Source organism: Gracilinanus agilis, chromosome 1, assembly GCF_016433145.1.
Source record: "Gracilinanus agilis isolate LMUSP501 chromosome 1, AgileGrace, whole genome shotgun sequence".
NCBI classification, from domain to species: Eukaryota; Metazoa; Chordata; class Mammalia; order Didelphimorphia; family Didelphidae; genus Gracilinanus; species Gracilinanus agilis.
Window position 1 is genome coordinate 91,635,687 of NC_058130.1, and position 24,416 is coordinate 91,660,102.

Genomic DNA, 24,416 nt, shown 5'->3' on the forward strand with positions numbered 1-24,416 from the left:
CCCTTCCTATTGTGTGTACCTGGATGAGTTGACAAATTTCTTAATAAATTCAACAACTATTGTATCTTAAAGCTTACAAGGATAAGCAAACCCACTCTGTAGGGTAAAGGGGGAGGGAGGAAGGGGAATGATTTCAAACTGTTGCTAGGAATCCCAGATTCTGATCCTTATCTCCAAGCAGGCAGGCCTCTTAAGTTCTGCAGGCTTTGGTAATGTCATAGATGAGGGAACAATTTTCCAAAGAAGTTGATTTGTTGACAACTCACAGTAAGAAGCAGATACGACTTTCAAACTCCCTTCTTTTGATTCCAAATACATTGCTTTTCCCACAATACAGGCCATGCTCTATTGTCTTCCTGTTTCTCTGGTGGTCCAAGTGTCTCCTTGATTTTTCTGATTCTTCTATAATTTTTTTATGCTTTGGGAAAATAAGCACCATGAGTGGGAGTCTAAATTAACATAGTTTAATGAAACATTCCCCCACCCATAGGAATACGATGATGGTGGATGAATTTGCTTTTCTGAGGTCTGGAAGTCCTGCTTCTGAGGCTGCATCTAACCCTGTTTCTCACACACGATACCATTACGTGTTTAGTAAAATCTTGGACTTTCTCATTTTTGCCCTGGGGCTGAGACGGAAACTCCAAGACCCCCTCGGGGCAAGTGGGAGGGGAGACTAAACTACAACTCCCACTGTCCTCTGCTGCTCAGCCGGCCAGTACTAGCGCGGTCCGAGAGCGGAGCCCCGGGCAAGGGGTCGGGTCCCAGCCCTCTGGCTAGAAGATGCAGCACGCTAGGATCTCGGCTTGGCGACTGTGGGGGCGTCTCTGCGTTGTTGCGGCGGGGGCCCGAAGTAGTCGCCCCGCAGCAGCCCGACGGTCTCTGAGTTCGGGGCAGGTGGGACGGGGATTCGACTGGAGCGGCCTAGGAGACTAGACAAAGTGGAGGGGCTGGAGCCTTTGACTGGGGGTGGGGGAGCTTCTGGGAGAGAAGGAGACAGAAGGCCCAGAAAAGTGGGCGGAGAGGTTGCGGAAACCTAGGGGAAGAGATGAGTAGTTGGGGGGTCTTGGGGAGAGAAGAGCAGGAGCCTTAGGGTAGGGGCTCCAAAAGAGAAGGTGAAGGAAGCCGGGGGGGGGGGGGGCGGCGGAGCGACCCTAGGGTGGGACTATAGGCTGGGAAGAGGAAGCAGGGGCTGGGGTCCCAAGAAAAGGATTTAAAAAAGGAGTGGGTGGAAAGGCGTCCTGGGGGATGGGCTATAGGTAGGGAAGGAGAAAGGAGTTGGGGATGGAAAAGGCCCTAGGGAGGGAAGATTGGGGTTTCTAGGAATAGTCTTCTTTAAGCAGAAATGGGGAAAGAGGAGCTGAAGCCCCTGAGAGGGATTCTCTGAGAGGGAAGAAGCCCTTAAGGTGGGAGAAGTAGAGGAGAATCTACTGGCAGGGAAAAGGAGAGAGGAACTAGGGAAGGAAGCCCAGGTGGAGGAGGAAGGCCTGGGGGAGTCTATGTGGACCTGGAAAGGAAGAGGAGCTACCTTGGAGAGGGAGAAGTAGGGATATCAGGAAGGGCTGAAAGTAGCAGGGAATGATAGCTTTGGGGAGGGGGATTTCATGTGGAGATGAAGAGGGACCAGATGATCTAGAGAAGGTCTTCAGCCAGGGAAAAGGAGAGAAGTAGCAGTATTGAGAATGAGAGAGGGAAATGGGGCTTATCAATATCAGAAGAAAAAAGCCCAAACTCTGGGAATACAAAAAGAGGAAAAAAAAAAAAATCCCCTACCCTCAGGGAACAGTCTAGTGGTACAGACGACAAATCTACATAAACAAGCTATATAAAAAATAAGATAAATAGGAAATAGAGAAGGCCCTAAGAATTAAGTATTAGAAAAGGCTTCCCGTGGAAGATGAGATTTTAATTGGTACTCAAAAGGAGAGCAGAAGAAAAGGAAATGGCTCCCTGAGAAGATGGGGTACTGTCAAAGGTGAAGAAAGACCTCAGGAGAAAGTAAGAGTGTATGCAGGGGGTAGCTGGGTAGCTCAGTGGAGTGAGAGTCAGGCCTAGAGACAGGAGGTCCTAGGTTCAAACCCGGCCTCAGCCACTTCCCAGCTGTGTGACCCTGGGCAAGTCACTTGACCCCCATTGCCCACCCTTACCAATCTTCCACCTATGAGACAATACACCAAAGTACAAGGGTTAAAAAAAAAAAAAAAAAAAAAGAATAGGGGTTATCCCCCTCTAAAAAAAAAAAAAAGAGTGTATGCAAAGGGCCCCAAGTAGAGGCAAGCCTTACCTGCTGAGGGTGGCACCTGATGTGGAGAGGGCTAACTTCTCAGACCAATAATTTTACTCCCTAGCAGGAAGCCTTGAAGAAAACTCCACTGTTTGATTTCCACAAGAGCCATGGTGGGAAAATGGTGTCTTTTGCTGGTTGGAGCCTACCTGTGCAGTACCAGGACAGCCACTTAGAATCCCACCTGCATACCCGAAGACATTGCTCCCTATTCGACGTGTCCCACATGCTACAGGTGAATGACCCAGTCCCAAGTTCAGGATGAAAGAAGGGAGGAGGGCCAGTTCTGACAGTTTTAATGTTTTGGCCACTTGTTTTTTTCTGGGCTTTTGGAAATGCCAGCAAGGGACTAAGTAGAACTGAACATTTAAGAATCTATTAGAGCTAGAAGAGACCTTAGATTATCTAATACAATTCACACACACACATACACACACCCCAACTTCTTCCAAACTTAAAGGAATGTTGGGCTTGATTAGTGGGAAGACTGGTGAAGAGACTCTTTTTGGGTCAGGCTTTTGAAGTCTGAGAGGCATAAAGATAAATAGTAGAGCTGTGAGATGAATGTTTTAGCATTTATTCTAAAATCCTGAATTTGGTTTCAATCTGGGCTTTGGATTAGATCACAATACATGGACCCTCAGTTTGTGGGTTCAAAAATCACTGAAAGCTAATATATATTTGTGCCGAAAAAAGTCAGGTTCCAGATAACTGAGTCATGCAAAGAGATATTTCTAGTCTACTTGAATAAATACAATTTCTGGAGTCAGAGGATCTCAGTTTGAACCCTGGCTCTACATACTTAAGTAATCCCATTCCATCTGTCTTCTCCAGCATGTAATCCCTTTTCTCTCATTAATCTTCAATCTCTTCCTGTCATCTGACTGCTTTCTTACATACCTGTGTCTCCCATCCTCAAAAAAAAAAAAACCTTACGTTTCTGCAGAAGGCTGTTTGTTTCTCATTCTCTTAACTCTGCACTTTGGCTTCTAGTCTCGTCATTCAACAGAAATTGTTCTACAAAGTTGCCAAGCATTTAACTATGAAATCTAATGATCTTTTCTTATTCCTCATCTTTTTTGACCTTTCTGAAGTTCTAACATTTGGTAAAATTTGCTAAGAATGAATAAATTCTAGTACAAGATTAACATAAAACACATTTTTAAAAAAGCATTTTAATTAATCTTATAACTATTAGCCTAGCACCATCACACTGATTCTGGGATAAGACTTGGTCATAAAACTCTGAGGGGCCTATAGTGAGTATACATCTTCATAGGATCAAACCTAGACATGCCAAAGTTACCTCATTAGGAGAACAACTCCAGCTGTGCACTCACCATTCCAAATGAACACAGCTCATCTGATGTTGCATGAGTTACAACTTCCCTAGATAACTACACAGACCTGAAGTTTTTATTTCTCCAACAGAAGTTCTTAATCTAGTTAGTTGCTATAATAGTCTAAAACAGCAAATTCTATTCTTTCTACTACTATAGTTAATATTCTGTTATTATAATTTGATATTATATATACAGTTAATTTAATCACTGGGTCTGACTAAACATCATTGTTGCAGTTACCTACCCAAAGGATTATATGTGATTACTTGGCTTATGATTAATAATATAAAAGCAATAAATGCAATTTTTTTTTTCAGAATCCAGCTTCTGACATGCAGGCCCAAATCTCCAACTACCTAGTGGACAGACACCTTAAGTTCAACATTTCCAAAACTAAACTTACTGTCTTTACCTCCAAAGCCCTTCCCTCTTCCTAACATTGCTAATTCTGTTCAGGGTACCACCATCTACCCAGTCACACCGGTTTTCAATTCAGTTGAGGATGTCAACTAAGTCCTCGTCCTAAATTCCTCATTCTTAAATCCATATCCAATTAGTTGCTAGGGCCTGTGATTCTACCTTCCCCGCATCTCACATAAGCCCCTCCTCTCCTCTGAAACTGCTACCACCTTGATGTACACCTTTGTCACCTTATACCAGGACTATTAAAATAATCTTCTGGTTGGAGTCATTTATCTCAAAGGCTTGTCTGGTTCATCCAGTTAGCTATCAAATGAGCTTCCTAAAGCACAGCCCTAATTATGTCACTCCCTATTCAGTATCCCCCATTAACTACAGAATCAAAAATAAAATCTTTTTTGGCTTTTAAAGTCCTTCATGACCTGGTCCTTTCCAGCCTTTTTATACCTTAATCCTCTCTACATATTCTGGGATCGAGTGATCCTAGCATCTTTGCTATTCTTTACACAATCCACTCCATCTCCCAAGTTTGGACATTTTCTTCCATGTCTTAAATGCTCTCCCTCCTTATCTCCATAACTTCCTTCAAACCTCAGCTAAAGTCCTGTCTTCTGCAAGAAGTCTTTTCCTGGTCCCCCTTAATGCTAATGCCTTCCCTCTATTGATTACCTCCAGTTTATCCTGTGTATATCTTATTTACTGATATTTGTTTGCATATTATCTCCCCAGTTAGACTTTGAGCTCATTGAGGGCAGGCACTTTTTTTTTTTTTACCTTTCCTTTTATCCCTAGCACTTGGCACAGTGCCTGGCACACAGGTAATTAGCAAAGGCTTCTTAACTTGGTTCTGCCTCCTATAATCTATGTAGCCTTAGATGAATCCTTTTATCTCCCTGGGCCTCAGTTTCCTTCCCTGTAAAATGAAAGGTTTGGATTAGATTACCTCCAAGGTCTCTTCTAGCTATAAGTCTAAGATCTTATGAACTTAATTTATAAGAGCCCTACTTTTAAACAGCAGGTCAGACCTGGAAGGGTTCTAGGGCCCAACTCTCCCATTTTACTTTGATTGAAAATAGGTCCAGATATCAGAAGGAACTTGACCAAAGACCACCTACAGAATTAGCAGAGCCAGAGTTAGTGCCTAAGATCTGACTCCTACTGTTGGGCTCCTCTCACTAAACTGCTCTGCCCCCCAGAATCCAGTTTGTTGATTTACAATTGTTAGGATAATGACTCAGTCATTTACAATGAAGAAAAGAACTGTTTTAATAATCCAAACGAAAAATTATGAAGGCTTGAATTAGGGTGGTGGCCCATTAAGCAAAGAATAGGGAACAGAAATAGAATCAGCAGGTCTTGGCAACTACTAATGTGTGAGTGTGTAAGAGAAAGGGAAGAGTCCAAATGACTCTTAAACTTGGGGGATGATGTCAGCAACAGAAATTCTCTTCTTTTGTCTAAATTTAAAGCACCATCTTTATTAGAACCAAATTATGGTTCTCATGGCAGGTGCTTAATAAATGCTTGTTCTCTTCCTTTCCATTAGTCAGAGGACTGTTAACCCTAGATGGTACTAGGAAGACACAAAATTACTCTTGGACTCTAAAAAAAACCACTTAAAAACTTAATATAAATACTACTAATTTAATTTGCTTTGTAACTATTAAAAATAATAATAGTTAATATTTGTAGAGTGCTTACTATGTGCTAGGCATTCTGCTAAACACTTTACAATTATATGAGATAATCTTAGGTGAAGTTATAATCAACATTTGACAGATGACGAAACTGAGGCAGACATCAGTTAAATGACTTGGCCAGGGTCATACACTAGTAGTTTCTGAGTCCAAATTTGAATTCCGGTCTTTATGATTCTAGGGTCAGCACTTAAGTAAATTAATTTCAGCACATAAAACATCCTGACCTTTCAGGGACTCCTCCTAAGTCTCTATCTGGAGTCTGTTTATTCTCATCCACTTTTCACCTCTTATGTGATTAGTAGTGTATACAGTTACTGTCTGCCTCTTTGTTCTGCCTTTTTTTCCTTTTATTTTTTTTTAACATTTATTAACATTTATTTTTTTAAAAAGTTAACATGGTTACATGATTTATGCTCTTACTTTAACCTTCACCCTCCAACCCCCCCCTCCCATGGCCAATATGCATTTCTACTGGTTTTAACATGTGTCATTGATCAAGACCTATTTCCAAATTGTTGTATTGGTGTGGTAGTTTCGAGTCTACATCCCCAATCATGTCCGCATCAACCCATGTGTTCAAGCATTTGTTTTTCTTCTGTGTTTCCACTCCTGCAGTTCTTCCTCTGAATGTGGGTAGGCTTCTTTTCCATAAGTCTCTCAGAATTGTCCTGGGTCATTACATTGCTGCTAGTACAGACGTCCATTACATTCTATTTTACCACAGTGTATCCGTCTCTGTGTACAATGTTCTTCTGGCTCTGCTCCTTTTGCTCTGCATCAGTTCCTGGAGGTCTTTCCAGTTCACATGGAATTCCTCCGGTTTATTATTCCTTTGAGCGCAATAGTTCCTTTTATTTTGTATTTCATAAAGGTCTATCTAGAATTCTACTGCTTAAGATTGTTTATCTTAATTGTATTTTAGAATTCTGTTATATTAATGTAAAATTATTTAACTATTCCCTTTTTCTTGAGATAAGTGTCTAAACCCAATTTCCTGCCAAACTGCTAACTGATCTTTTCACATATTTTTGTTAATAATGAATCTCTTTCCTTAGCTTTTATTTTTCTGTAGGTTTATCAAAAGTTAATCTTTTGTATTAGTTTGATTGATGTCTCTCTAGTCCTGACATGTTACTGATATTTTTTTCTATTCTGAAATACTATATTTTTTGCCCAGTTTTGATGATTATCACTTGGTAATATTTTTTTTAATAATTTTTTTAAACCCTTAACTTCTGTGTATTGGCTCCTTGGTGGAAGAGTGGTAAGGGTGGGCAATGGGGGTCAAGTGACTTGCCCAGGGTCACACAGCTGGGAAGTGTCTGAGGCCGGATTTGAACCTAGGACCTCCAGTCTCTATTGGTAATATGTTTTGAATTGAACTAAATGTCCAAGGTCCCTTTCACTTTGAGTTTAAATGATTCTATTGTTTTATTTCATGGGCTTGTGCTCATCTTCTGAGAGAGATACATGGGTGACCCTTGCTGGGTTCTGCTGCTAAAATCATCTTTCAATCTCTTCTCAAGACTAAGATATTTGGTCAGGATCGAGTGAAGATGATGGAGAGCTTGGTGGTCAGTGACATTGCTGAACTGAAGCCAAACCAGGTAAGGGTCTTCCTTGTCAAGTCCCAGCTATTTCTCCCTCCCTCCCCTTATCCCCATTGGGTTAGCCCACACAGAAATGTCTGCTTAATTTTGCTAGAATCCCTACTGCTACTAGAGGGATGACCCTTTGGGGTTTAGCCCCATGTGAGTTTGCATCGCCTGTGAGCTCAACCCAGGCTTCATATTAGGGCTGCAACTGGAAGGGAAAAGGCAAAAAATGAGTGCTTGATAATTAGGAAAAAAATATTTTGTAAAAAAGATGAGCATACCCAGGTCACTGAGGTGATCTCATAGGTCAAAGTTTCTAGTTTCTTCTCTGTAGTTTTGTAGGAGTTTTCCTTTGTAGCTTTTGGCAACTTTGAACCAAAAGGTGATACCTTTGGTCTTGGTAATAGGGGACTCTGACTCTTTTCACCAATGAAGAAGGTGGTATCATAGATGACCTGATTGTGACAAACACATCTGACAAGTACCTATATGTGGTGTCCAACGCTGGATGCCGAGAGAAGGACATGGCCCTCATGCAGGTATGGGATGTGATCTACTGATTGGTAAGCCCCTGAGAATGACTTATTTCCTAAGGATGGTGGGGAACATTTATCTCTGGAGAGCAGTAGAAACTGGAATAGAGAACCATTTGGGACCAAGCATGGGCCCTATAGTCAAGGCCTTTGTCTCTGCTTTCAGAACAAGGCCTCTGAACTGAGAAGTGCTGGCTGTGATGTGAACCTGGAAGTGATTGATAATGCCTTGATAGCCCTACAAGGTGAGTGCCTTGCCAGGGTGATAGATATTCCTTTTGAGCATGGCCATAGCAGCCTGAAACTTAACAAGTGAAGAGAAGGTAGGAGATAGGCCTCTTTTTAAATCTCTTCTGTCCCCAGTCATTCCTAAAGAACAACAGAACAGCAGCTGGTAGTGGTCCTAAATAAGGCTAGGCAGAGTTCTGACCCACTTCGTCATTGTGTCAGGTCCTTCAGCGGCCCACGTGCTACAGGCTGGAGTATCCGATGACCTTAAGAAGCTGACCTTCATGACCAGTGCTGTGATGGATGTGTTTGGAGTGCCCGGCTGCCGTGTGACACGCTGTGGTTACACGGGGGAAGATGGTGTGGAGGTACATGAGTCCACAGTAGAAAGAACATTTCGTTTTGAGACAGAAGACCTAGATTCAGATCTCAGCTCTGGTTTTTAGGAGCTGTGCAAATCTGGGCAAGTTCCTTCCCCTCCTAGGTTTCAGTCTCCTCCCTTAAAAATGATGGCGGTGAACTAAATGGTCTCCAGGGTCCCTTCTGGTTGTAAAACCTGAGGTCCTCCTTTGTACACTTTCTCTTTCCCCACTTTCTCAGCAAAAATTTCCTTCTTCTCTGGAACTAGGATGGTGTCTGTCTACTTTAGAGTAGCTGTGTTTGGGGACAAGGGAGCTCGCCTTTCCATAACCTGTATTCCACGCAGATCTCGGTGCCAGCAGAGAAGGCCATCCACCTGGCAGAGGCGCTGCTAAAGAACAAGGAGGTCAAGCTGGCAGGGCTGGCAGCCAGGGACAGCCTGAGGCTGGAGGCAGGTCTTTGCCTATATGGGAATGACATTGATGAGCGCACCACCCCCGTGGAGGGGAGCCTGGGCTGGACTCTGGGTGAGTCTGGGCAGGGATACCCATGGTAGCTTCCCGTGCTGAGCCCACCCATGCCAAGAGGTAGGGGCTAGAGCCCAAGCATAAGGTAAATTTTGAAGTATCATTTATGCATTCATTAAAACATTTATTAAGCACTTCCTGCATGCTGAGCTCTATACTCAGGAAGGGAGGAAGTACAGAGTGGAGCTATGACATAATTTTTTCTCATGGAGCTCACATTGCAGTACAGCAACAGGAAATAGGTGTATTTTTGTATTTTAGCAAATCATAGATGTAGAGCTGGAAAGATCCTCAAAGGGCAGCTTCTCTAACCCCTTCATTAAAGATATGAGAAAACGAAAACCCCAGGAGATGAATTAATTGACTTGTTCTGGGTCTTACAAGGGATTCTTATCCATGTTGCCTCATCCTCCAAAGAGACCTTTTTCTAAGATACTTTTACATTAGCAGTACATCACTTAGGCTGGTGGTCTGTTATCCTTTGTTGTTTTTTTATTTTAAACCCTTAACTTCTGTCTTAGTTTCAGTTCTAAAACAGAGGAGCAAGAAGGGCTAGGTGGTAAGGGTTAAGTGACTTGCTCAAGGTCACACTGCTAGGAAGTATCTGAATCCAGATTTGAGTCCAGGACTTCCCATCTCTAGACCTGACTCTATATCCAATGAGCCACCTTGCTGCCTCTATCCTCATTCTTTCTTTGTGACTCAACTGATTTCCTGAGTGGCTATAATATGTGAAAAGTATATTAGGGAAGTGAAAAATGCTGCTGAGGAAGTATTGGATAGAGCAGTGATGGGCAAACTATTCCCTGCAAGTCGTATCCAGGCCGTAGTTTTCCCATCACTGCCTTAAGCAATTCCCTAATTACTAGCCCCCACATCCAGATGTAGTGATTAGGGATTAGCCATGTCCAAAAGAAAATATACCTTATTCTGTTTCATCATTCTTTCAGGAGATTGAGAGAATGTTTCATCTTTGATCTTCTGGAATCAGTTAGCCATTATGCTGATCAGAGTTCTTAAGTCTTTCAGAATTGTTGATTTTTATGATATTGTAGTTGTTGTAGAAATTGTTCTTTCTCCTGGTCCTGCCCACTTCACTCAACATCAGTTCATACAAATCTCTCTCTTTTTCTTTTTCTTCCTCTTTCCTTCTTTCTCATTCTTTCTTTCAAAAACCCTTACCTTCTAATTCTTAGTAGCATTAGTTCCAAGGCAGAAGTAGTAAGGACTAGACAATTGGGGTTAAATGATTTGCCCAGGGTCACAAAGTTCAGAAGTATCTAAGGTCAGATTTGAACCCAGGTCCTCCTATGTTAGGCCTAGATCTCTATCCACTGAGCCACCTAGCTGCCCCCACTTCATTATTTTTTACAGCACAATAGTCTTCCATCACATTTATATACCATAATTGATTCAGCTGTTCTTCACTTGATGAATAGTCCCTCAGTTTCCCATTCTTTGCCATCTCAAAAAAAGTTATAAATATTTTTGTACATTATTTTAGAATTTGTTTTGCTTACAGTTAGTCTCCGTCTTCATCAACCTTCCTTTATACTCTTCCTTCTCCCTTTTCTCACCTGTTTCCTTATTGAGTGAAATGTATTATTGTACCCAGCTATCTGTATGTAACTATTCTTCCATCCTTTGACTAGTTCAGATGAGAGTAAGGTTTAAGTGTCAGCCACTCCCCTATCCCTTCTTCCTTTTTTATAGACTTCTGGTTGCATGCCCCAGTTATGTGAGATAATTTTCCCTATCCTTCCTTTTCCTCCCCAGTGTATTTCTCTTTCCTTTCCATTCTTTTAATATCATCATGTTATAACAAATCACTCCCAAGTCTCCTGTCAGATCAGACTACCTCTGCAAACCCTGATGATAATAGGATTCAGAGAAGAAGACATATGTATTATCTCCCCATTTTAGAATGTAAATAGTTTATCTTTGTTTAGTACTTTATTATTGTTTGTTCATGATTACCTTTTTATGTTTCTCTTAACTTCTGGATTTGTACTTCAAAGTTTCTCCATAGCTCTGGACTTTTCTTCAGGAATACTTGGAAGTCCTTTATTTCACTAGAATTTGGTTTTTTTCCTTTTGGGATTATGCTAAGTTTTGCTAGACAAGTTATTCTTGTTTGACAGCTATATCCTGTCCCTGAATATCATTTTCTTTTCTTTTTTTTTTTTTAAACCCTTAACATCTGTGCATTGGCTCATAGGTGGAAGAGTGGCAAGGGTGGGCAATGGGGGTCAAGTGACTTGCCCAGGGTCACACAGCTGGGAAGTATCTAAGGCCTGATTTGAACCTAGGACCTCCTGTCTCTAGGCCTGACTCTCAATCCACTGAGCTACCCAGCTGCCCCACTGAATATCATTTTCATGCTCTTCACTCCTTTAGAATGGTAGCTGCTTACTCATATGTGATCCTCAGTTCTTGAATTCTTTCTTTCCAACTATTTTCAGTATTTTTTCTTTGATCTAGAAATTTTGGGATTTTACTGGGAATTTTCATGTTGGAGTTTTCATGTTGGAGTTTTTTTTAGGGAGTGACCAATAGATTCTTTCTGTTTTCCACTATTTCTACTCATAAGAGATCTATGCAATTTTCTTTTAAGATTTTTTTTCTTAATCCTTATTTTCTGACTTAGTAACAACTCTACATTTTCTTCTACCTTTTCAGTGTTTTGACTTTTAATATTTCTTGTCTCATGAAGTAATTGACTTCTGTTCAGTAAATGCTAATTTTCAGTGATTTTGTTGCTTGAACAAGGTTTTGTACCTCCTGTGCCACTCTTTTTTCTTTCACAGGTCTTATTTCTTTTCCATAGTGCTCTCATGTAAAACATCTTGTCTTTTTTTGTAAACTCTTGCTTTATCTCTTCCTAGAATTCTAATTTAATTTCCATCCAAGCTGTGTTTTACTTTGAGTCTTTGCTTGTAGGAGTTATGAGGTCATTTTGTGCTTCTGGATTTGTATCTTGAGTGTCTCTGAAATTAAAATAGATTTTTTATGGTGGGATTTTTTTCTATTTGTTCATTTTTCTAGCTTAATTTTCCTGACCTTTGGACTTTATTAGGGCCAGGTTCTATGTACTCTTAGAGGGACCTACTGCTGCTTTCTTGGGGTATAGAGTTATAGTGTTATTCTAGGCTCTCAGGGATAGCTTGGGCTGGTGACCTGTAAGCTTTCAGTGCTCCCAAAGTGATCTGGTTTAGGGCAAAATCTGGTCATTATCCCTTCTGGTCTGAGCTCTCCACAATAACCAGGGTTGGGGTCTGAGCAAATAAACCTGGGTGAGGTTCTATTTGAGTTGTGTTAGACTGCTATTGGACTGGGCAACTATAAGCTAGCTAGAAAGCCTGTTGGTTCTGTGCAGAATTGTAGTTTTTCTTTTGATCTGGGATTCTTGCCCAGGGTTATTCTTTTGTAGGCTTTAAATGTTAGAACTGAGACCCTACTCTGCCCCTGGGGTCTGAGCCTCACATCTACTCCCTGCTTCTGAATTTGCATCTTACTAACTTAAGATTTAAAGTTAGGTTTGACAAAATATGAGAGTTATAAAAGTAAGATTGTAGTTGCCGTTTATAAAATATTAACCCTTAAGTCAGAAAAACTGTTAGCAGCTTTTATTTACAACTGGATAGAGATATGAAATATAGGAAAGAAGTAGGGGGAAAAAATCGCCTAGCTACAAATACCCTAATCCTAGACCACGAATGCAGATCTGAAAGTAAGTCTCACCAGAATCCAAAGTCCTAATTAGGAAGCTGAAATCCGAAGAACCAGGAGATGCTGAAAAACCACCGAGAGCCTGCAGTGCATATGAGGCTAAGACCGTCAAGAATCTCACCAGCGCTCACACTGAAAAAAGTGTTTCACTGAAGCACCAACTGAGAGGATCTCCTGGCCAATGCACCAAGGAAGCAAAGAGTGAATCTTATCCTTCACTCTCGCCTTTTATAATTCTTTTTCCATGTTACTTCCTGTCTCTTTCCCACTTCATGGGAACCAATCACAGCCTCCCAATTTGCCTAGCACTGCCCAAAGTGGGAGCAGTGCTTGTGGCCTTTGAGAGTGTGAATTAGTAAGTGACTTGTGAACTCTCTTACTTAATGGTTAGCTAGGTACTAAGTAGGGGTACTTTAAGTTCAAGTTTGCTGATTGATTACACATTAAAAATAAACTAAGAGTCTTATTCTCTCTTCACACTAGCCTAGAGCTCCAGACCACTTCTTACCTTGGAACACCACTCCTAGGCACAGGTCCCCACCTCAATCCTTGGATCTACAATCTAGGCCTGGATCTTAACTGACAAAGCTGCCCATTGGCACCTGTTCCTGTATCCTACACAAGTTTAGTTCCCTCTATGCTAGATCTGGAATCTCTTCTTGCACTGGTACATAGCCTGTCTCTGAACTGGGATGGCCTTGGCCAGACCCTGTCCCCAGTGTCCACCGACCTCTCTTTCTCCTTATGCTAACTTTGGCTTTAAAAATGACTCATTGATTTGTTTTTCTTGAATAACCTGACTCAGATGAAATCTGTTATGGTTTTGTGCAGTTTTGAAATGACTTGGTCAGATTAGAATTTTTTTTTTTAACCCTTTAACCAATACTGTGTATTGGTTCCAAGGCAGAAGAGTTATAGGTAAGGACTAGGCAATGGGGGCTAAGTGAATTGCCCAGGGTCACACAGCTAGGAAATGTCTGAGGCCAGATTTGAACCTAGGACCTCTGTCTCTAGGCCAGTGAGCCACTTATCTGGCCTCCCCCAGATTTGCATATTAGGTATATTCCTTTGGCAGCTAAATGGAGGGTGAATGCAGGTAGAAGTCTTGAGACATCCTTCTCTATAAAATGAGAATAATTATTGTACCACTTACCTTACAAGGTTCTTATGTGGAAGGTGTTTTATAAATCCTAAAGCACTCTAGAAAAGAGAGCTCTTGTTTTTTAAGTTCTAATAGTTTGTTATTCTTGGTTTGGAAAGCCATTATTGGTTGGGGCAGTAATCAAAGAAAAATTTCAAGAGGAGGGCATGTGTAAAGGGTTTTTGGATAGGATTTAGATAGGGAAGATTAGGAGAATGGATTTGGGAGGCTAGAAAGTATTTAGCATATCTGGAGATAGTGAAGAGCCTAGAGATAACTGCATATTGGAGTTAAGGCTGGAAAGGTACTCTAGGGTCAGATAATGACCCTCAATAACTTGCAGAAGAGCTATGTAATGATAAAGAGAGCCTTTATAACCAATGTTTGATAGATGGGAGATATAGAGAGAGTCTATGGAGAGTCTTTCTTCCAATTCTCCCCTGGGGCCAAATATACACTGGGAGAATTTAAGGGGGTATCAACCCAAAACTGGGTGACCTGGATGGTCCTGCTGCCCCACAGGAGTTGGGGGCGAGGCTTCCCTATAAGGCGAGGTATGTGGTACCCCAATCTGATTCTGAATAAGGACGGGGTCTACACAATCCTCCCCCACCCCCCCACCCCCAATCAGTTAATTTCACAGCAGATGGTCTGATTTCAAGATGGAGGCAGCCAGACCAAGCTGTGGTTCCCCTCTCCCTCGTTGTCTCTCAGGCATTCTGGAACACTATCTGACTGATGAATGGCTTTTTATTATTCACAATTCAGGGATTGGGGAAAGGGGTGAAGGGCAGAGGGATTTTGGGGTACACTCTTCTCTGTTTCTATGGGGTCCATCACCTGGGTGGGAACCTTTGGGGTTCCCACTCCTAGGATTCTTCCCCTCTGTCCCCACTTTCTTCTGTTTCTATCCTTTTCTATAATTGTAAGTTTTGACTGAAAGGGGGTCTCAGCAAGGTTGGGTAATGGGAGGAGACTAAGAGATCACTCCCAAAATGGAGTCCAAAAACTTAGCTAACTTTATGTCTTGATGGGTGAGATGCAATGGAATGGCTTTGATCAGGGAATCAGGGTTTCAGTTTCCAAAGAAAGATCCTCAAGAAGCCCTCAGGTCTGGTTCAGAGCTGGGATGTCCTCCTCCTCTCTCCTCCCAGTCCTCCGCCCAAAGACCTCCTTTTTTTTCTTCCTCCTTGGAGCAAATTCCCAGAATCCCTCTGGTCCCAACTGTCAGCAACTGTCACCAACTGGCTCTTTTTGTCCCATCCCCCTTGCAAAATCCCATCCTTACAGTATCCCAGTTTTGTGTGGTGGGACTTTTTCCAAAAGTACCACTTAATTCATGCATCACTATTTCCTATTCCTATTTTATGTTTCCCCTCCCTTCAAAATAATAAATCCTTATCTTGTCTTATCACTATACTAATTATCTATCTATTCCAATTCTAAGATGGGTTTTGGAGAGGTTGATAGGGGGATGAGGGTTGCAATTTATATAACAATATTTACAGGGTGTAAAACAATTTTGTAACACAAAAAGTTTTCCATTGAACACAATGTCTAAGTTTACAGTGTAACAATTTTCTTATCATTAAACTTTTTAAGTTATTTTTTAACCCATCTATGATTTTAACAGAATTTTAACTTGTTTCTACTTTTAATATGTCTTTCAAGTAATGCGATACAACTATCTTATTATTCCTAGCTGTTATCAAATTTTGTTTAAACTACTTGTTTTAAATGCAATGTTAATTTTTATATTGAGAATCTATTTTAGTATGTTAGTATTCTTAGTTATCTATCCATATATTTTATTCTTATGCTTTCCCTGCACTAGCTTGCTAAAAGCTTTGAACTTCCCTGGCCCTTTCTGGACTTTCCCTATGTCTAATGTTCAAATTATCTACTAAATTGTTAGTATGCTACAGTATCTCTATGGTTAGGGATTATTATTTACAATCTACTCTACTTTTCCAACCTACATTACAGGTATGTATAAAATTCATATTATTTAAACTATTATACATTTGTATGAGCATTAGTTCTGCATATCAATGTTAATCAGACAAGAAAATCACTTGATTTTCTTATGTGGTTAAAATCTTATGAAACTTGCAACTATTTACATTATGGACATATATACATATTTTATTTTCACAATCTTCAGACACTCACTTATTTATACAAGGTCTTGACTAGATATCAATTTTGTATTGTGTTTTGTATTCTCTATATACTGTGCATGCAAAATACTCTTGTTTTCAAAGTTTTCAATTTTCTTCAAGTTGTCTGTAGATTTCTCTTGTATCTTGATGCTATGTACTGTAGTTGCATTTTCCTTAAAGTGTGAGGTTAAATTTGTGTTTTTGTGCTATCGCCACACCATAGTCTTATATGTAAACTGTTTCCTTCTGTTCTCTTCTTTGTCCAATTGTCCATTTTTGCAAAGTTCAAAAGTTTTTTCACAATGTCTTTTCAAGTATTCTTTTCTTGTATCTTTCTTCTTGGTGATTTTCCCAATTTCCTTTTCTTCTCTTGATTCTTTTCCTCTTCTCTGTTTCTCCATCACATGTTGTCTGTTGTCATGCATGTTGTCAGACGGGCTCTCCGGTCCGGATGCAGGAACAGTGTGGATTGTGATGTGTTGTCAGTGATGTCAATCAATTGTTTGTGTGTGTATGTTATATGTACTTCCAGATGTTTTTCAATGATTTTGTGTTTTGCAATGACTTGGCTAGGTTTTGTGGATCAATATCCACTTACATATGCTTTCCTTTTGGAGATGTTCTCTATTGGTTGAACTAGCAATCCAATATTGCTTTGATTTCCTTTCATATACTGTTTCCATTGCTATAGTCTACTCAACATTTTGTTTGTAATCCTTCTGTATTTAGGCTTTTCTTTAAGTGTTCTGTACTTTTGATGGATTAGTCATCCAGTACATGTATGAAACATAGCCACTCATGTCTTTCCTCAATGCCTATGTCTGGTACCCTGATTACTAGTACATTTGCTTCTCAATATGGTCTTTTCATTTCCTCTTTATCATCAGAACCCATGTCATCAGAATCTGTGTAAACAGAGTATGGTTGTGATGGCTTGGTATTAATTACATCTAATGCTAAAATTGTTTCCATGTCCATATCTGCTAAGTCATTTTCTGGTAGCATGCTAGTCATGTATGGTTCATTGCTTTCTGTTTCTCAGTTGACTTGGCTCATGGGTTCAGCTGTTTCTGTTTTTTGATTCACTTGAATCATTGGAGCCTCTATCTCTGTATGTCCCATGTCCCCTTCCTGTTGTAAAGTGACTTCTGTTTGTCTTGGCTTTGGACCCTCAAATTGCAATGCATTTTGATCTTGCAGTGCATTTGCTTCCCCTACCTTGTTTCTGTATAGCATTAACATGTTGTTATCTTGATTGTTACCTTAGCTTGGCTGTATTATTTTATGGATTGATTCATTGTTCTGTGTGATTCCTCTATTTGGTTATCACTTAAGCATTTAGAGTTCTCTCCAGGTGGAGGCATTTCTGAAGTAACACAAGCTTTTAAGTTTGGAAGTTTTTGAATCAAGGTTTTTCTCAGAGATTTTTTTGGCTTAAACTCTTTTACTGTTGCGTTTAAGTTTGAATGTCCTAGTATGTCAATGCAATTCTTTTCTCTGTTAACCTTTTCATGTGCCAACTCTCTTGGAGGTTTGCTTGTGTCAGTGCTTAAGGATAATGCTCTTTCCTTCCCAATGGTCTTTATTGTAAGTTGCTTTGCAGTTTCTTTCATATCATTGCCTGTCTGTGTGTGAAACTGCTCAGAACACCCATTTAAGGTTATCTCTTGAACTGTTGCATTTGGATTTGTCATTCATTAGTTGATCTTTTTGTGTGTGTTCTATCTTTATGCTATGATACCTTCTTGTCATTAAGTGTTGAGGATTTTAAGTTTAAATCTGTTGTTACTGGTACTTTGTATGTTGCAATTTCCTTATTATTTGTTAGTGCTATAGTCATTATGTTTGGTTTAAAGTCTGGTGTAAATGCATTTGTATTTTTTCTCTTTTCTCTTTGAATAATTGTCTTTTATCCCTTAAATTCTGTTTTTGATTTCTATTACATCCCTGATCATTTTGATTCTCTTCTTCTATTTGATCCCTAGATTTAATCTTTGCTTTTCCATCTCCATAGTGTATTTCCATGCCCAGCTCTCTTATATCATGGTTTTGTCTTTTCCCATTGCCACACCCCTTGGGCTTTCCCTTATGTCCCCGGGCTGTTTCCTGGCATCATAAGGTATCATGTTTTCCCATCAGTACTTGGGAATAATGTGGTTTTTCGCCCTGCACTATGCATTTTTGCATAATCTTCAGGTCAGGAGCATGCTGACTAGGTGATACACAATTGTAATCACAACATTTGTTTTCTCTCTTGTGAGTGTTATATCTAGATTTTGTGTATGTATTATTGTAATTGCTTCTTTTGTTATTGTTGCTGTTAAGTTGGGCTTTGAGGTTACAAAATTTCACTATATGCCATATTTTCCCACAAAAAAAAAACACCTTATGTTATTATTAAAGTTATTGCTAGTTTGTCTGGATTGTTGGTACTGAGGTCTGGCTTTATATGCATACAGGGCTGCCAGGTTTTTGATTTCCTCTATTTCTTTTTCTTTGATGGTAGATTTAGCTTCTTTTAATTGCTCCTTTAAATCTTTTATGATATCATCTTTTTCTCTAATGGATTCTTTGGATTCTTTGGCTTCCTGATTTCCAGAGTGAACATATGCAGCAGTTTTACATAGGTCTTCCAAACTTAATGATTCCCATTCCGGACAATGCAAATTAAAGTATGTCCTAATTGGTAGGGAACTCCCCTTAATAAACTGCCTTCTTATGTACTGCAAGTTGGGTTCATTTAAGTCTTAGAACCCCAAAATCATTTCCCCAGCTCCGACAAGCCTATCAAAATATGTTGAGGAATGCTCATTTATCTCCTGTCTTAACTTTTCGAATTTTCCCCAGGAATCAGGATGCTTAGCAAAGGATTTCATACCTTCTACAAGATCTTCCCTAGCTCTTCTTAGGTATACTAGATTTTGATGACTGTTTAATTCTAGATTTTCATAATATTGTGGCCGAGATGTTAAGTTTGGGTTCCTACAGGTCTCCTCAATAAATTGTGCTTTCTCTGCTGGTGTAAATAATTCAGAAAGAATAATTTCAATGTCCAAAAATGTGGAATCAAAAAGTCTTAATGCTCTTAAATTTTTTTACGGCCTTGAAGGGATTTTTTAAAAAGGCAAGCATTGGGGGCAGCTGGGTAGCTCAGTGTATTGAGAGCCAGGCCTAGAGATGGGAGGTCCTAGGTTCAAATCTGGCCTCAGACACTTCCCAGCTGTGTGACCCTGGGCAAGTCACTTGACCCCCACTGCCTACACTTACCTCTCTTCTGCCTTGGAGTCAATACACAGTATTGACTCCAAGACAGAAGGTAAGGGTTTAAAAAAAAAAAGGCAAGAATATATTGTTTTAGGGTATCTAGATCTGCAGCAGTGAATAGCTTATGTCTTTTTAAATGGAGAAACCCAGAATCTGGCTGCAAAATCATGTGATCAATAATAGGTAATATTGGTACTGCTGGTGCTGTTGCCTCTTCCTCTATTTTCTTTTCTTAGTCTGTATGTGCCTCAGTTGTTGCATTGCTATTTCTGTTTTGTCCCATGCTGTGATCCCTTTTCCCCCTTTCAGTTGAGCATTCTCTTCAAGTAACTTTGCTATCTCCTTTCTTAATGTCATTATCAATACAGTGCTATCATCCTTATGTCCTAGCAATTTGTGCACTAAATTCTTTAAGGACCAATAGAAGTGGAGGAATAAGATGATTACTGCAATTGTGGTTGGTATGAAAGCAAAGACCCGACCTATTTCTAGCTTCAACCATTGGCAGGAATCATATATTTCTATGATTCCCATTATATAGCCTGGGATCACTACCATCCAGAAATTATAAATCATAGTTGAAAAGTTGTATAGTAATGTTAGGATTCCCATCAGAGTACAAATTATTTTCCCCATTGATGCATCCATTATACCAGTTAGAATGTAAAATTTCAATGGTACTGTGACTTTAAATTTTCTTTGCTTGTCTAAGTTTGTCCCCTCTGCTAGGCTGTAGATAGGAGAAAAATGGCAGCCGTCTGGTTCAAACAGAGGTTTCCCCCACCCCCCACAGGAGTTATTTAGGCACTTTACCTAAGCTGGCTCTGCCAAAACTGTAATAATAAAAAGAGCCTGTAACCAAATCCCATCCTTACAGCTAAGACTTAAAATTCATTCATGACTATATCACTTGTTCACTAAACATTTATTAAGTGCTGATTGGCAATGGACTTAACCCTGGAAGTGATGGAGAGGGCCATGAACCTCCCTCAGGAGGATGCTAAACATCCATCTCCCATATCTGGTGGGTACTGTTACAGGAAAACGACGAAGAGCTGCCATGGACTTCCCTGGTGCTGCCATTGTTGTTCCCCAGATGAAAGGAAAGCTGACCCGTAAGCGTGTGGGGTTGATGTCTACCGGAGCACCTATTCGACAGCACAGCCTCATCATGAACACAGAGGGAGCTGTCATTGGTAGGTTGAATCAGGGAAAAAGCTGGGCAGAAGGCAGTCATCAATGCTACTTTCTCCCATATGTTTTCACAGGTGAGTAGAAGGTTTATTGTGGTGTGATAGAAAGAACACTAGATTTGGAATCAGAGGACTTTAGTTTAAATCCCAGCTCTACTCCTTAGTGTCTGGAAGACCTTGGGCAAAGGCCTTTATCTTTCAGTCTTAATTTCCTACTTTGGACTAGGTAATCTATGAGGTCCTGTGGCTAAATGTCCCATTTCCTGAAGGCAGTGTTTGGCTCTGAACTGTGATCAAGAGTCATCAACTATAGCAACTAAGTGGTACAGAGGATAGAGTGAAGGACTTGGGAGTCCCAAAACTTGAGTGCAATTTGACTTCAGACATGCACTAGCTATGTGATCCTGGGCAAGTCATTTAACCTTTCTCTAACTCTATTCCTCATCTGTAAGATGGGGATAATAAGTGTGTACGCATATATGTGTGTGTGTGTGTGTGTGTGTGTGTACATATATATATATAATTAATAACTGCCTCACAGGATCATTGTCAGAATAAAAATGAAATATTTCTAAAGTGCTTTACAAATCTTAAAGCACTATATAAATGTTAGCTATTATCAACTGTGTAGGCAAAAGCTATTTATGACTCCATTTTGGGTTTTCTTGGCAAAGGTACAGGAATGGTTTGCCATTTCCTTCTCCAGCTCATTTTAAAGATGAGGAAATGGAAGCAGAGTAAAGTGACTTGCCCAGAATCACACAGCCAGAAAGTGCCTGAGGCCAGATTTGAACTCAGGACTTCTTGACTCCAGGTCTGGCAATCTATCCACTGTGCCACCTAGCTGCCCAAAGAAATTGTAAAGTAAGATGGAAATGGGATTGGGCACTAAAAGAGCCCTTAGAAATCACCTAGGCCAACCCCATAATTTTACAGAGGAGGAAATGGGCACAGAGAAAGAAGGAAACTTGTCCAAAGTCTCATAAAAAGAAGTAGCAAAGCTGATATTTAAACCATTTTGTTAAATTTTGTTTTTGACTACACAACTAGTGTTTTGCAATTATTTTCTAATTTTTCCTAATTAATCAACAAGTATTTGATAAGCATGAGGTGATACCAGTGGCTGCTGGCTATTTGCTGGGTTCTAGCTGCAAAGAAATTCTGGAGCTGAAAGTAGTCTCATCTGGGGTGGGCTTCAAGCAGTTACAGAAGAATCCTGGGGTGAATCCAAGACAGCGGGTGGTAGACAATTTAGTTGGCTGCTTAAGGCAAGTAGGAAGGGTCCAGTTTGTGTTTAAATTGGGTACTGCAGAGTCCTAGGTCCCTATCTGGGACTGATCCGTGCTGCTGAGAAGTTACCTTCAGGTGGAAAGAGACAGGAATGGCTGGTGTTGACTGCTGCATGGTCTCTGGACCAAGTCATCTGATGGGGAAAAGGTCTTAGCTGTCATAGTGCCCAGCCTGGATCATCAAGTGAGGTACTCATGAAGACATCGCTTGAATGCACAAATACTTAACGCTTGTGCAGGTGTGGCAGGTGCCATGTTAGGCACTAGGGATAAAAAATACAAACATGAAGTAATCCTGCCAGCTAAGAGCTTACATTCCATCAGAGAGAGAGAGAGAGAGAGAGAGAGAGAGAGAGAGAGAGAGAGAGAGAGAGTGTGTATGTGTGAGAGTGTTTGTGTGTATGTGTATTATTTAATTTGCTTTGTCTCCTACCTGGGAACAAGTGTGCCCTCTGCTCTCTCATTCCCTACCTTGTTTCCTATGCCATTCCCAGGGGAAATCACTAGTGGCTGCCCCTCTCCCTGCCTGAAGAAGAATGTGGCCATGGGTTACGTGGATGGAGAATACAGCAAAATTGGGACCCAGCTGATGGTGGAGGTACGGAAGAAGCAGCAGGAAGCAGTGGTTAGCAAGATGCCCTTTGTGCCCACTCGCTACTATACTTTGAAGTGACCTGACCCACTGAACTCTTCTTCCTGCCTTTTTATCAGGTTGAATGGGACATAGATCCATACAGATCCTCCTGTGGTTAGTTGGTGTTGTCTGGGAGAGGGAGGAAACCCTAACTTGTAAGTGGAGAACTGAGCAGCTCTTCCAGGACCTTCTAGAGAGATGAGTATAGAAGTCAGGAGCTGGATAGGGAAGAAAAGAATTAGGGGCAACATGATTTAATGAAAACCTGGAGGACCTAGGTTTGAATTCTGACTGCTCATTATTCTTGATATGACTTTGGGTAAGTTGTTTCTCTCTGAGCTAGTTTCCTCCTCCATCAATTGAGAGATAATTGTCCTGGTGTCACCTACCTCACATATCTTTTGGGAGGAAAAATACTTTGCAAATCTTAAGAGTGATTGCAGAAATGGGAACTATGATTATAATAAAGGCACTTCTGGTAGCCATGGACCAAAAAAAGGGCACCCAAGGTTGGGGAAATTGCCTTAGGGTGTACTAGATATGGGGTGGAGAGGAACAAGGCACAATCCTCCTGTCCACAAGGAATCTTGTTCTGAGGGCCAACAGAAGGGACTTAGCCAAATGCCATTTCCAATGTTTTCTAAACAGTCAACTCAGTTTTCTGGGCTTTGGTATGTTCAGAACTTTTGAATAACTCAAATTACAGAACCTCAGAAGATCTAACACAAAATGGTACCTGAAGTGTGAATCCCCTCTATGACATTACAAAACCCTAACCCTCTGCTTCAAGACCTCCATGAGTGACAGCCTTCTGTGTTGAGAATATTTTCCTCATGTTGAAACACAGTTTGCCTCTACAACTTCTCTCTCCCCCCATCTTAGTTCTGCCTTCTGTGGCCAAGCTGAATAAGTCTTAATTATAGAATCCTAGGTTTTAGTGCCTTGACCATAACATGTACTTAGTAAATATTTGCTGAAGAAACTTTAGACATAATTTTAGAGATAACCCAACCTCTTAATTTCATGATGAAGAAATTCAAAGGCCAGAAATAAATTCTTCTACCATTTAATTTTCCTTCTCTTCTCAGTTTACATTCCTACTAACGTGTTCTGTAACTAATATTGTTTGCCTTTGCAGGGCCTACACATAACTCATTTATTCATTCCTTCAACCAACATTTATCAAACCTGTACTATGAGTAGAGACTACTTTGCTCAAGATGAGCCAATGCAAGATTCCTAGACAGGGACATGCATTTTCCCCAAAACATTTGACAGAGGCAGTCCCACAGTATGTTAGGCAGGGAAGGCAGCCTGGGCGTTCATGCCACATAGCATGAAAAATCTGTTAAGTCGAGTCTTGTGTTATTTGAGCTATGGAGAAAATGTGGTTACAGATACATGAAAAGGGACCCTTCCCCATATCAATTTACAGGTTGTATGGGAAGTGTCAATGCCCAGGCAGCCATCCTTTAAATACATATGGGACTACTTTACAAATGTATACCTACTCCCTTGGCCAGGTTGAGCTAGGGAAAGGTCTATTCTACTATACTGTGACATTCCAAGGCCCAGGCCTGTACCCTGCAATCACTTTCTGTATGGGACTGGGCTTGACTATTTCCTGTTGTTGTCTTATCGGTTCCTTAGATAAAGAAATCCTGATAATTTCAAAGAAAGTCAGAAGTGTGTTTTATTTCACATCTGAGTCTCTGGTTCATGTTTCCTTAAGATGGACATTACCAGACCTAGGGCTGCTTCCATACTCCTTCCCCACATGAATTTTAGTTAGCTGGGAACAGGAAGTGTGACAGCTTGATTTTAAGAGGAGTTCCTATTTCAGAACCGATCCTGAATAGATTTCCTTTAGAAAGTCCCAGAAAAGCACTGGATGGTTCATTTAGTTTCTAACTAGAATTGGTAGCTATTTAGGGAGTTTAATGGGGAGTGAGGAGGCTCTGAGGTCACATGCTACCTTAGATGATTCTGGACAAATGACTTCCCATCACTCAGC

At 40.6% G+C, this 24,416-nt stretch overlaps 1 protein-coding gene across 2 annotated transcripts; it reads left to right on the forward strand.

Annotated features, from left to right (window-relative positions):
- Window positions 1-438: 438 nt before the first annotated feature.
- On the forward strand, window positions 439-24,077 carry AMT (aminomethyltransferase). 2 transcript variants are annotated; one of them, XM_044678231.1, is made up of 9 exons: window positions 439-897; window positions 2,349-2,519; window positions 7,274-7,354; window positions 7,750-7,881; window positions 8,042-8,120; window positions 8,326-8,471; window positions 8,810-8,990; window positions 20,327-20,482; window positions 22,263-24,077. In XM_044678231.1, the coding sequence occupies exons 1-9, from the start codon at window positions 784-786 to the stop codon at window positions 22,439-22,441; spliced, it is 1,239 nt and encodes a 412-aa protein (XP_044534166.1). In that variant the 5' UTR covers window positions 439-783; the 3' UTR covers window positions 22,442-24,077. The 2 variants fall into 2 exon arrangements, with proteins under 2 accessions (XP_044534166.1, XP_044534113.1); XM_044678178.1 differs by having other exon boundaries at window positions 2,352-2,519.
- The last annotated feature ends 339 nt before the right edge of the window (window positions 24,078-24,416 follow it).

Bases quoted from the DNA above. Each gene is read 5' to 3' on its own strand.
- AMT (XM_044678231.1), top strand. From the start codon at position 784: ATGCAGCACGCTAGGATCTCGGCTTGGCGACTGTGGGGGCGTCTCTGC. The intron at 7,355-7,749 runs GTAAGGGTCTTC...TCTTGGTAATAG, and splicing joins CTGAACTGAAGCCAAACCAG to GGGACTCTGACTCTTTTCAC. The intron at 8,472-8,809 runs GTACATGAGTCC...TATTCCACGCAG, and splicing joins CGGGGGAAGATGGTGTGGAG to ATCTCGGTGCCAGCAGAGAA.